This window comes from Mucor velutinosus (assembly GCF_035048745.1).
Source record: "Mucor velutinosus strain NIH1002 chromosome Unknown tig00001547, whole genome shotgun sequence".
Lineage (NCBI taxonomy): Eukaryota > Fungi > Mucoromycota > Mucoromycetes > Mucorales > Mucoraceae > Mucor > Mucor velutinosus.
Genome location: NW_027041901.1, coordinates 983,071 through 996,087, shown reverse-complemented (window position 1 = coordinate 996,087; position 13,017 = coordinate 983,071). Strand labels below are relative to the sequence as shown.

Sequence of the window (13,017 nt, the reverse complement as noted above, 5' to 3'; positions counted from 1 at the left end):
CCTATTTAAGCAAATAAAAGATGATGATTTTGTTCATGCTATGAGCAACCCAGCCAAGAAATTCTTGATTGCATGCCGTCATGCTATATATTGTATAAAACTGCGTGTTTTTGGCTCTATAATTTTTTCTCTCTCATACTATTGCAAAATGACAGTTTTACCCATTACACCAAACGCAGATCAAATCGACCCCAGCTCTTTGACTTATATATGCCTTGTAGACAGAGTTTCGGTGTCTTCATTCAATGAGGGCATTCTCACCCATATCGACGATGGACACTTGATTGCCTACATCTCATCAGATCCCAACGCAGAGCAGCAAGTGTTACTACTTAAATTCTACAATTACTACGATGAAGAAAGGGCAGCAATTGTCCTTGTATCTCGATCAAAGGCATGGCTACAGGATGAACGCACGTTGATATTTCCTCGAATGGAGGGTGGCTTATGGAGGGTTAATTGCAGGTACAGTAGATTCAGTTATCTATCGATTTTAAGATCATATGCTAATATTTGTTTTGAACTCTTTATCCCTTTTCTTTATAGCGACTCCGAAGAGCTTACTTTTACAGAGCTACAAGACGTCCTCACCTACTTTATCAAGTACGAAAATCGACATCAAATGAAAAACACATTAGCCATGGTCAACCCCGTTTCATGCCAGGTCACTCAGGTGGTCGCTGATAACGTTCAATTGGATCGCACAGAGTCTGAGAGTATTCTGGATGAGGAAGACTTTATCTCTTCGCATGAAGATGAAAAGGGTCAAAAATTGCCAGTTTACATTAATAAATCAAGCTCGCAGGTATGCCACTTATATGCAGATTCGAGAGAGCAATGCATTCATGCTATTATTTGGTAGGAGTCATTGGATCCGTCCAAAGTGAGAAAAGTCAGACTACTTTATCAGTCAGGCAATGCCATGGTAACTGGATCAGATTGGATCGCTCATGCGTTGGTCTTGACTGGCCAAGCGCTTGCACAAGGAATTGCCAGGTAAGTGAAAATGCCTGCCAGTTTGGAATCCCTAGAAATGTCCACTCATTCAAATTATAACCTACAGTGGCGGAAAAATGCTCGAAGACAAAATTGAGCCCAACAAGGAACCGATCAAACTAAGCGAACAAGAGCGAAGAGTATTTGAGATTGCTTACAACACAACAAGCACAGCCACCAGCATGGCAGCAGGCCTTGTAGATATAGCAGTATCTACCGCAGTTAGTAAGATCAACGCACTCGTTTACGACGATCAGCAAATGCAAGCAAGAGAACCCATTGAAAATGCGTCGCACCACTTTGGCATCTCTGCATTGCAAGCAGCCGTCAAGATTGCAGGAGGAGTCGCATCAGCAGCTTCCTTGGTATTGGTGTCCTCTCGAGATAGTATTATACAGATGATTCATAAAAAGTACGGCACAGATGCTGGCTATATGGCGGAAAAGACGATTGGCAGTGGCGCCAATGTGGCAGAAATGTTGATCTACTTTGATTCTCGAGGTATCTCAAGAAGAGTAATTGTAGGCGGTGCTACTAAATATGACAAGCAACACAAGGCATCTCAGGTGTTCTCTTCTTCTACAACGTCCTCCGGCAACGTTTCTACTACGACTACACCAAAAGAGTTGACCAATTACAAGGAGGAGGATGGAAATCATGTCGTGTTTGAGAACGAATGGCTCAACGATACAGACAATATTGCTGATGATGCTATGTCATCGAAGGATACTAGCGTTCAGGGCAGCAGTACGAGCGACAAGACGATGAAGAAGGCTTGCAGTAACCTGATTACCATTTAAAGTGCTCTCCACACCACCACCATTACACTCATTTCTTATTGACTATTTCATTCAAACCCTATTCTTTTACATATATATATATATATCATCGTGCTACTATTACTATCACACTTGAATTTTTTTTTTTAATAAATACATTGTCTTTGTCCTCATTACTCGTAGACTAGACGAACAGGCATGGCATTGGCATGGATTTCAAAGATCGCAGCAGGAATAAAATGTGACCATTGAGGCTGTATCTCTCCAAAACCTTTCATCTCTGTTTCAATATATCAATGGCCCCAAAATCAGCAATGCCACCACTCCCGGTCAAGGTGTACAGTTCAGCTACTCTGTATGACCGACTGATTCAACTATTCCTGCAAATATGCTCCGTAAAGCCATCACCAAAGCCTTGCTACTCAGGCATTTTCATGGAATTTGGAAAGTTTATTTGGGTGCAGAATGGCCAGAGTCAACTATACACCCAAGGCTTTTTCGGCAAAGGTGACCTCTCAAGAAGTGAACCCACATGGCTCAAGAGAACTGTAGAGCAGAACAAAAATTCGTTGGAAGAAATTACCGTGGAAAGAAGAAGAAAGCGTCGCCAAAAGAATAGTGGAGATGAGGTGGTAGCAGACAATGTGGACACATTGACATCGGCTGAGCTGCTGGATGCTACATGCCACAAGGATGTCGAGCACTTTCAATTGGATCTGTATGAAGCTTTCTTTCTTTCTTATGCCCTAAATGCACTGTCGATAATCGATCCTGGGAATCAGGTAATAACGGCGCTATGATGGTACAAGTTTGAAATGCTAATGACATTGTTTGTAGTCGCCTTTATCGATAGCAGATTGCTGGTCCACTTTTTGCAAATCAAATCCTGCTTTTCACTCACATTATGTCGTATACCACTTTTATCGTAGCCTGGGCTGGGTGCCTAAAACTGGATCAAAATTTGGCGTTGATTTTGGTAAGCCTTTAATAGAAGCAATTGCAATGTATAAAAATATACTCATCTCATCTGTATTCTGATCTAGTGCTGTATCAATCTGGCCCTTCGTTTCGACATGCTGATTATGGAGTAGTCGTGATACCGTTGGTCAACAACAAGCTTGAAGAGCCCAAGTCGTGGGATTGGTTACTACGAATAAACAGGACCTGTGCCCAAGTAAAGAAGACATTGATACTCTGCTATGTAACTGTACCCGATGATACCAGCTCGTTTTCGAACTTGGATGACTATGGCATCAGACAAGTGATTTACAAACGGTGGTCTCCTCAAAAGAATCGAGAATAAATCAGGCATAGGCCCAGCAATAGAATGGCTTCTTTATGTGTCATTTCATTCTTGTTATCCATGCAGTCATTTAACTTTCTGTACCTGCATCTGCAATGTAAAATACGAGCACTTGAACTCGAGATGGATGAACACAATACTCCTGTTTTTTAGGCATCAAGCAAGATGATTACTTGAGGAAACCCTTCAGCACCAAGACATCAAGAATGCTTTGCTGTCATGAAAAAATGGCATTTGAGTATTTGAAATGAATTTGCATGCACATTGCGTCCAAGCTTCTCCCATTATAGCATCAAGAAGCACTTTTTTTTTTTACGTTATCATTTCGACTTGTTCTTACCCCCTCTTCCTCTGTAATCAATCATCGTTCTCCTGTCAGTTTTTCTTTTTGCGACCCCTCTTCTCTATTTCTTCTCCCCACCGCGCTTGCCCCCTTTTTTTCATTCTTTCATTGTCAAGCATTGCAGTGCAGTTTTGGTTATGGTATAGCCTTGGACGGCATTGATGGAGCTTGCAAATGTATCACTCGTATTAAGCCTGTGCTATTGTATTGCTCTGATACAGCTTTCTGGACTGGTATCTGAATCAAGAAATAGATGAGACATTCTACGGTTGAAACATCTATGCAGATCATTACCAAAAGCAATGTTGATGTCAGTAGTATGTCTGCTGAAATGCTCAACAAGCCATAATGTCACTTTGTAATCCTTGGCTGTATGCCCAGACCTGTACTAGCCCAGGATGATTATAGAAAATACATTCGAGATATATATATATTATATACAGTTGGACGCAATTGATCTTGGCTTCCATAATGCAATATGTATACGCATCCAGCAATCATAAGGAATTAAAGGGGAGCTTGTTTATTTCTGATATGGTTTCGTATATAATTAGACACGGTCAATCAAACGAGATGAGATGTATACTTAAAAATACATGTGTCGACCTGTTTGCTGCTACCGACTTGGACCATTGGTGGAATCCATAATAGAAGCATGTAAAAAAGGGCCCATGTTGTACGGCATGCATCTGGCCATGACACAGCTCAACATCCAAGCAATCAAATTGATAACAAAGGGGCTGTCTGCTTCAAGTTGATCAAGTATATGCTTAAAGGGTAGTTTTAAGGGGCGAGTTTCATGGAAATGAACCATCCATTTGAAACATTTAGCACTACTAATAATGAGGTCCTTTCAACTCCACTAAAAGAGCCACACACCGTTTAAACTAGTATTTTCATTATCGTATAAAAAAGCATTGATTTTCCTCCCTGCTGCTGCCTTCTTATATCTTCCCTCTTTTTCTTTGATTCGAAATATATCGTTCAGTCTGGTATAAAATGGTTCAGTTGGCTCTCTTTAGTACTATTGCTGCTTCTATTGCTCTTGTAGCTGCTAGCCCTATCAATGGAGGATCATCCAATGCTACTGTCACATCCACCAATGCTACTGCTACCTCTGGTGGTGTTCTCGCAACCTCATCTCCTGCCTATCTTCCCAGCTTTCCCTTCCATGGCATCACTCCTTTGAGTCCTGTTCCTACTGGTGCCATCACAAAGAACTCTTCTTTCAAAACGGCAGATTATCCCGAGGCATGGACTCAACCTGATGTCAACCATCCTGAGGTGCAAGCTGCCATCAAAGCCATCAACTGGGCTTATGTTCCTAAATTTAAGCCTCGTACTGAGGGTATGGCCTATGATGACAATAAGGATGAGGCCTGCTGGTGGACTAACACTCAATGTACTACTCCCAAGGCCAAGTATTTGCCTGCGGATGTCAAGCACTGTCCCAATGTGGGCGATTTTGGTTTGGTAAGTTAACCGTTTGACAGCATGCCATAGTAGGATGAACTAATACGCATCTTATCAGACTTACGATGATGGACCATTGCCTTCTACCAGTGATAATGATCCTTGGGCTGAGCCTCGTCTCTACGACTTCCTTGCTGGCCAAAAACAGACTGCCACTTTGTTTTGTAAGTGGCCAGGCTATTGAAAAAAAAAAAAAAAAAAAAAAAAAAAAAAAAAAGCGCCATACCCTAACCTGTATACATGTAGATGTCGGATCTAATGTAGCTGCATTCCCTGAGGCTGCTGTCCGTGCGCTTGAATCTGGCCATACCATTTGCGCGCACACATGGTCTCACCCTCAGATGACAACCCTCACCAATCATGAAATCGTTGCTCAGTTGTACTGGAATCTGCGCGCCATCAAGGAAGCTGCTGGTGTCACACCTCGCTGTTGGAGACCTCCTTATGGTGATGTCGATGACCGTGTCCGCGCTATTGCTCATCAGATGGGTATGTCAACCATCATTTGGGATAGTGATTCATTCGATTGGGGTTTGCCTTCCGTTGCTAATGATTTTGCTGGCACTTACACTCAAGCTACTGTGGACGGATTTTTTGAAAGCTGGATTGCTGAACGCAAGAGTGGCAAGGACACCCATGGCCACGTTGTCTTGGAGCACGAAACTAGCAACATGACTATCGTCACTACAGAGAAGTGGCTCCCCAAGCTGAAGGAAGCTTTCAATGTGAAAAAGGTCCATGATTGCGCTCCTCAACTCCCTAGTCCTTACTGGGAAGCTTAATTTTCCTGTTTATAAGCATCGTATATTACCATTCTCTTTCATTCTCATAATAAATTTCATCGTGTGTATCATAGCATAACATCATTTCTGTATAAACAAAGCATCATTTATATTTCGGATATGATATGGACCACCTAGTAATTTGGGCTACTGGGTTATGGACCAGCTATATTTGAGCTGATTTTATAGTATGATTTTTACTCGATTCAGACTATCTATTGCGCCTAACATGTCCAGCGTGCCTTACAGCTGCCATCACCTCACTAATAGGCTGCACCGTTATGCTCTAGTACTACAATACAACAGCGCCACTCAACCTAGCATTTTCTGCTGACTATTTGGATGTAACAGCATGCTCTAAGACTAGAATTATGTATACAATGTACCTATGCCTTTGTATCATAACAAAAACGCGTCTTTTAATAAGCAAACGTATGAAACAGAGCCAAATTTGACAGTTTTCAAGCCTAAATATCTTGACATGTAGACCTCTCTGAGCCACCGGAATGACGCCAAACAATTGTACTTGAGTAGTAGTAACTTCCTGACACTTTTGCTCAACTTTTTGGGGACCCAAAAAACATGGCCAAAAACCTCATTTTATATTTTCTAAGGTTGCTCAATAAGTTCATTCAAAACATCTATTTTACTTGACACCATTGGAAGCGTCTTGAAAAGTACTCCAAAAATGTATTAGGAAGTACGGGCTGATCATCACTATTTATATAGTTGAATTTCGCAAAACAGTTTAATCAAATCGAAAAAGACAAAATCCGGCCAATCTTGAGCAGAAAAAAATTTTGATTTTGGTGGTGGTGGTGGTGGTGGTGTTGGCGACGGGCGGCGCTGCTACTGGTTGACCCAAATGCCTTTCTGACGATGACAATAATGATTGGGATGTTGATTAAATGGGGATCATAAAGTCAAAATAATTATCGATTAACCTGAATACTTCCTTTTGGTTTTCGGGCATTTTCATATCTGACAACGCCTGTCAGTCTGGCTCAACACTAAAAATATATGTGATCGCAACTTCCTAATCATGATTTGAATGACATGTAGGCAGTATGCATTTCATTGATTTGTTTAGAAGAAACTATTGCCGTTGACAGAAAAGCTATTTCGGTTTGTGATGAGAAATATTTTCAAACTTGTATCAGATTATTCACTGGGAATAATGGCTGTAATCTCGTTGACAGTTGGCAGATTCTATATGCGCCTATCTGCACCAACGATTAGCTCCAGCCTCACTTGAGGGTTGAGTCGAATATAAGCATCCTCGTTAATATAACTTCAGGCTTGCTGTTTTTCTTCTTTGCTCGGGATCTCGTGTGCATGCTTGTAAATGCGAACAAAGGGTTTTTTTTTTAGCCTTGCCCAGTACTCGATGTTACAAATTTTATATGCCTCTGACAACATTTTTTACATAGTATACTGTATACGATAAACGAGTATCCTGCTTGTCTTTTGAGAGAGAGCTTGCTAAGATTTTTGAATCCAACTGTGCTGCCTTGTCTTTTTATGTCATACACACATTCGGGCAAGGACCGCTAACTGGGCATTTGACATTGAAAAGGGTAAATGCAACCATTTAGGAGAGATTCTCGTTACCAACTGCAATCAATATACCTCCAGACAAGATGATCTGAAAGAAAAATGCGGAATGCTTATGAATAACTTGCTGATTAGGCCAATTCTAACAGCATCTTGCCTGCGACCAGATTCGCATCTCTAAATGACATTTGTAATGCAATGACAACGCTAAAGGTGACTGTTGGGCAAAGCAATTTCAAAGGAATAATTTTACATGGCTGAAAGCAACACCTTCTTTCATCTTGTATATCAAACTTGTAGAAAAAAGACAATATGGATTTAGTCAATAATTACGGCTCAAGTGACGAAGAAGACAATCTGCAGACCTCGAATGTAAATACCGGCTCTCTAGTCGCCAAGATCAACGCAGCTCCAGAGACAGGTTTTGACGTAAGTTTGCCCTAAAAAGAGAGTGAAAGAGCAAGCTTTGTATGCTCATGCTTTGCGAATAGGATCATAGTTCAGGCAACTTGTACACTGCACCTACAGCAACAGAATTGATTGTCAACGTGCCCTACGACGACATGAATCGACCTACATTGGGACCCGAGAATCCCTTTACAGACCGTCGTTTAGCAACACAAAACGTGATCAATGGACATGTCGAGACGCAGGCTATATCTGAGATGGACTTTAGAACACAACATCGTACCTTTGAAACATATGGATATGCGCGTGATCCATCGCTCAGCACAGCTACCAACCTTGCTGGTCAAACAGGCCAAGGTTTAATGGGCACTGGATATGTTGGTAATCTTGCCGTGGCAGCAGAATTGGGTGGAGCATCCATATTGGACAGAGTGAATCGTGACCTAAGACCCAATAAGGACGCAAAGAAGAAACGTGAAAAGAAGGGTAAGTTGGACGAGGTAGATGGTCCCAACGCGTATAAGGGGCCTTGGGCTGGCTACGAGGATGACAATGTGGGCATTCCTACTGGCTTGGATGAGGAGCAGATCGAGGAAGTGCAAGCGATGCAAGCACCAGCAAAAACAGCATTCTCTGTTAAAAATGTGGCTCAGGAAACAAACACAGAAAGCACTATTTTCCATGGTGCGTCAGAGCGTGATTATCTGGGTCGAACATACATGGCAGTGCCTCAAGACATCGACACTAATCTGTTTGGCGAGCCTGGTTCTCAAGAGTGTTTTGTCCCTAAAAAGCTGATTCACACCTGGGAAGGTCATGAAAAGGGCGTCTCTTCCATCAAATTCTTTCCCAAATCAGCTCACCTCTTGCTGAGTGGTGGCATGGACAATCAAATCAAGGTAATCATATGTCAAGAGTGATTGCGAGAGAATGCGACGAGCTGACAAAAGAGATTAGATCTGGGATGTGTATCATGACAAGAGCCTTTTGCGCTCATACCACGGCCACACAAAAGCAGTTCGAGACATTGCATTTAACAATGACGGCACCAAATTCCTAAGTGCAAGCTACGACCGCAATGTCAAGCTATGGGACACGGAAACTGGACAGTGTATTCGCACCTTCTCGACCGGCAGACTGCCTTACTGCGTTACCTTCAACCCAGATCAAGACAAGAACAACATTTTCTTGGCTGGTTACTCTGACAAGAAGATTGTCCAATTCGACACCAACACGGGAGAGATTACGCAGGAATACGATCAGCATTTGGGTGCAGTCAACACAATCACGTTTGTCGATGACAACCGCCGTTTCATCACTACATCAGACGATAAAACAATGCGTGCATGGGAGTACGATATTCCTGTTGTTATCAAATACATTGCTGAGCCTGATATGTATGCTATTCCTGCTGTGACGCTATCACCTAACAGTAAGTAGACACGTTGCCATCTCAGATTGAGCTGAATGTTAACCTTGTCATTGATAGAAAAATGGCTTGCCTGTCAGTCTTTGGATAATCAGATTTTGATCTACGGTGCTCGCGACAAGTTTAGATTGAACAGAAAGAAACGATTTGCTGGTCATCTTATTGCTGGTTACGCTTGTAAACCTGGATTTTCGCCTGATGGTAGGTTCATCAGCAGTGGCGACTCAAACGGTAACGTCTGGTTCTGGGATTGGAAGACATGCAAAATCTTGAAGAAGCTCAAGGCACACAACAAGGTCGTCATGTGCACCGAATGGAATCCTCACGAGTCATCGAAATTAGCAACATGTAGTTGGGACGGTTTGATCAAGTATTGGGATTAAATGCCAAAGAAATCCCTGTAATAAAAACTGTAGAAAAAGATGGCATAGTAAACATGGAATGGTCTGTGCGACTTTATTAAATACTATCGCGTGATTTTGCACTGTCGATGGCGTATAATTTATGTACATGGTGGATCAACAGAGGGCGAACGTCTAGAAAGTGTTTATTTAAATAGTTATTCGGTATCGGCTTGCACTGCCTTTTCCTTGGCAAGACCCATGGTAGTCAAGAAGATGGCAGCGTCCTTGTACTCTTGCTTTTGACGAGAAGCGTCCCATTTGAGCTCTTCGGCCATGATTTCAATGACACGAGGAAGTGCTCCTAGAGCAGCTTCAGCGTTCAAGAAAGCGAGACGAGTACGACGAGCCAAAACATCAACAGCAGTGCATGCAAGCTCTTGTCTCACAGTGTATCTCACTTCAGCTTCAATATAAGGATAGTTGGGAGAAATGCGGTTACCGTATTTGGGCCAGCTGGCAGAGGTGGGGTCTTCAATAGAGGCGACATCCCAAGCCTTGAAACCGAAGCTTCTTGCGAGGTGGGCAGCAACTTCAGTATCCATGCCAAACTCTTGAACCAAGCGAATAAACATGGTATTGCTGTATCCCTTGGCACCAATCAGTTGAACATGTTCAGTATCACATTTGCCGGTGGGTTTGAGGTCGAATACTTGGATAGCACGATCCACGGTTTCTTCAGCCATTGCACGGTATGTTGTCCATTTGCCACCAGCAATAGTGATGAGCTTGTTTTCACTGACATTGATCATGTGGTTGCGGACGAGGGATTCGGTGTTTTTGGCATGAGGATCACGGACCAAGGGACGAATGCCTGACCAAGCAGCGAGGACATCACTACGGCGAACCTTGACATCTAGTACAAGATGCGATTAATCCACTGCAAAACCGCACCATATCAGCTTAAGCACTTACCAGCACTTAGATAGTGGGATACCTCATCCAAAATCCAGTTGATTTCATCTTCTTTGGGCATAGGGTTTTGAGTAACCTCAGTAGGAGAATCTTGTATTCACATGAGTTACCTTATTACCAAATATGTTGCTCAAATATAGCTTACCTGTAGTACCAGCAATGGTGTTACCTTGCCATGGCAAAAAGAAAATGACACGTCCGTCACTTGTAGCAGGATCCAACAATCCCATATTTCTAGGACTATAGTAGTTGGGAAGGATGATATGAACGCCGGCAGAGGGTGCAACGATTTCCAAGTTTTCAGCATCATCCATCTTGCGAAGACCATCAGTAAAAGGGCCAGTGGCATTGATGACACCCTTTGCTTTGACAGTCCATTCATCACCAGTAATGTTATCTCTCAAATGAGCACCATTGACAAAACCATTCTTGTCCTTTGTCAAGCTTGTTACCTCACAATGATTGGCTACAGTGGCGCCATAACATGCGGCTGTCATGGCCAATGCAACGTTCATTCTTGCATCATTATGCTGGCCTATAAATGAGAGGATTTAGACTTCCTTTTACATCTCCGTGAACTACGCTTCTAAAAAATTACCATCATAATAGACCAAAGCACCGACCAATTCATCCTTTTTCAACATAGGGAATGCTTCCAATGCCTTGGAGCGAGTCAAAAAGTAACTGCTTTCGAGTGCTTCACGGCCAGCAAAGACATCGTACATCTTGCATCCTACCCAGTAATAAGGAATCTGCCACCATCTAGAACGTAGGAACATTAGGGTTACTAGTTCGAAAAAAATAGCCATCCCGCCCCCCGGGAAAATGGGACAAAGCAACTTACTTGTATACTGGAAGCATGATGGGCAATTGGTCTGAGAGATGAGGTGCAATATCCAAAAAGATCTTTCGTTCATGAAGAGCCTCACATACGAGAGCATATTGTTCGTAATCGAGTTCCATGATGGCTTTTTGTAAATAACGCACACCCCCATGCACCAACTTTGTAGATCTGGATGAAGTGCCTGAATGAATGATTTAGCATCGACACAATTGCTAATCACTCCTCAAAGAAAATCACTTACCAGATGCGAAATCATCTCTTTCGACCATGGCTACATTCAATCCACGAGTAGCAGCATCCACAGAAATGCCGGCACCAGTAGCACCACCGCCGACAATAAGCAAATCAAAAGGCTCCTTGGTGTTATCTTTCAATCGTTTGATCATCTCTTCACGTGAAGGAGGGTTCCAAAAGTCACGTTGTTGACTCTCTTGCTGTTCCTGAAGTGCTTCAGCAAAAGCCTTGTTTCTTGTGAAGAGAGGAGGTAAATCTGATGTCTTTTCTTGGAGCTGGATTGTCTTTTTGTAAATGTTATTGTTGACAGATTTCTCATTCATGTAGTACGCAAAACTGGCTGTAGCAGCTGTAGCAGATGCTACTGACATGAGCTTTTGTGATTTTGATAAATGTCTCCACATTGATGTTGTGTTCGTTTAGAGGAAAGAAAGAAAAGAAAATTAGATAGCGAATCTCCCCCCTCCTTTAAAAACTAGCTTGATTTCCATATTACAAATGTTGCGTCGTGCTTACATTGAGTGGCTGGGGATGTATTTTGGACCTGTGGGACCTATCTAAATGCGATGAATAAAGGCCATTAATTTGCGCTCCGGATATTTTGCGGTAAATTAAAGGGATGTCCCCTTTTCTCCGCTGTTCAAAGAGGATTCCATGTAAGGTTTGCTCATTGTATATGCACATCAGTCACTGTGAACGGCCACATTCTTATGTAACTGCTTGTGTATGGGTATATGCTGTCTTTTTGTGTAAAGAAAACACCTTTCAATGGTGATATCAACATGAATCCTTTTCACTTTCCTATAAAAGTATAGTGTCTCCATCCGTCGGGATTATAACCAAAAATAAGTCTACAGCATTTGTTTTGATAAATTATCATATGGAAGACATTAGTAGCCAGCCATCATCAGAAAAGGAGCAGATGCACAGGCCCTACCGCACATAATAACATTTTTTTTTTAAATGAATTGGTTGTTGTTGGCATGTTACTCTGCATTTTTTTTTGCATTGAATCACAACATTCTGCAAGATCATCGTTATCAACATCATTGTGATTTCTTATCTGGCTTACGGCATTCAAATATTTAGTTCATTAACAACTGATGAAGCAAGATCGTCATGATGCAAATGCACTAACACAATAACTCAGTGCAAAATGTGGAGAAGCACGTATACAGTCAAAGACTAGGGACATTTGTCCTCCACACCCATCACTACTACGGTGAAGGACCAATAAAACCTACATTTTTCGCATTAAAATAGCTAACTGGGTTTCATTGAAACTCTTTGATATCATAACTTCTAAATGACATATTCATTGCCCAACTTGGGTTATCCTTAACTCGAAACGTTTTAGACAAACGCATTCTTTAAATTAAACATTTATGCACCAGACGTCTCAGGATTAAAGCCTTGATTCATGTCTAAGTCCCGCTCAGGGGTACTCTTTCTGGTTTTATCATCTCTACATTGTGGTTCTTAGACATCATGAAACCCTTCAATCCAGGACTCGACACAATCCAATTGACTGTCCCTTAATATGAGCAAAAGTAATT

General features: G+C 42.0%; 5 protein-coding genes across 5 annotated transcripts; 4 read left to right on the top strand and 1 right to left on the bottom strand.

Annotated features, from left to right (window-relative positions):
• Window positions 1–148: 148 nt before the first annotated feature.
• On the top strand, window positions 149–1,796 carry ATC70_006754 (uncharacterized protein; the record flags this gene model as incomplete). Its single annotated transcript, XM_064826025.1, has 4 exons — window positions 149–465; window positions 547–805; window positions 863–996; window positions 1,064–1,796. The coding sequence occupies 4 exons, from the start codon at window positions 149–151 to the stop codon at window positions 1,794–1,796; spliced, it is 1,443 nt and encodes a 480-aa protein (XP_064687539.1).
• Window positions 1,797–2,071: 275 nt separating this feature from the next.
• On the top strand, window positions 2,072–3,078 carry ATC70_006753 (uncharacterized protein; the record flags this gene model as incomplete). The annotated part of the gene is made up of 3 exons (XM_064826024.1): window positions 2,072–2,557; window positions 2,613–2,751; window positions 2,819–3,078. The coding sequence occupies 3 exons, from the start codon at window positions 2,072–2,074 to the stop codon at window positions 3,076–3,078; spliced, it is 885 nt and encodes a 294-aa protein (XP_064687538.1).
• A 1,342-nt stretch (window positions 3,079–4,420) lies between these two features.
• Window positions 4,421–5,676, top strand: ATC70_006752 (uncharacterized protein; the record flags this gene model as incomplete). The annotated part of the gene is made up of 3 exons (XM_064826023.1): window positions 4,421–4,894; window positions 4,953–5,058; window positions 5,141–5,676. The coding sequence occupies 3 exons, from the start codon at window positions 4,421–4,423 to the stop codon at window positions 5,674–5,676; spliced, it is 1,116 nt and encodes a 371-aa protein (XP_064687537.1).
• A 1,866-nt stretch (window positions 5,677–7,542) lies between these two features.
• On the top strand, window positions 7,543–9,450 carry ATC70_006751 (uncharacterized protein; the record flags this gene model as incomplete). The annotated part of the gene is made up of 4 exons (XM_064826022.1): window positions 7,543–7,659; window positions 7,722–8,537; window positions 8,596–9,070; window positions 9,128–9,450. The coding sequence occupies 4 exons, from the start codon at window positions 7,543–7,545 to the stop codon at window positions 9,448–9,450; spliced, it is 1,731 nt and encodes a 576-aa protein (XP_064687536.1).
• Window positions 9,451–9,626: 176 nt separating this feature from the next.
• ATC70_006750 (uncharacterized protein) lies at window positions 9,627–11,865 on the bottom strand (the record flags this gene model as incomplete). Its single annotated transcript, XM_064826021.1, has 6 exons — window positions 9,627–10,324; window positions 10,384–10,473; window positions 10,529–10,918; window positions 10,982–11,145; window positions 11,228–11,408; window positions 11,469–11,865. 6 exons carry the CDS (start codon window positions 11,863–11,865, stop codon window positions 9,627–9,629), a joined length of 1,920 nt encoding a protein of 639 aa, XP_064687535.1.
• Window positions 11,866–13,017: the final 1,152 nt, after the last annotated feature.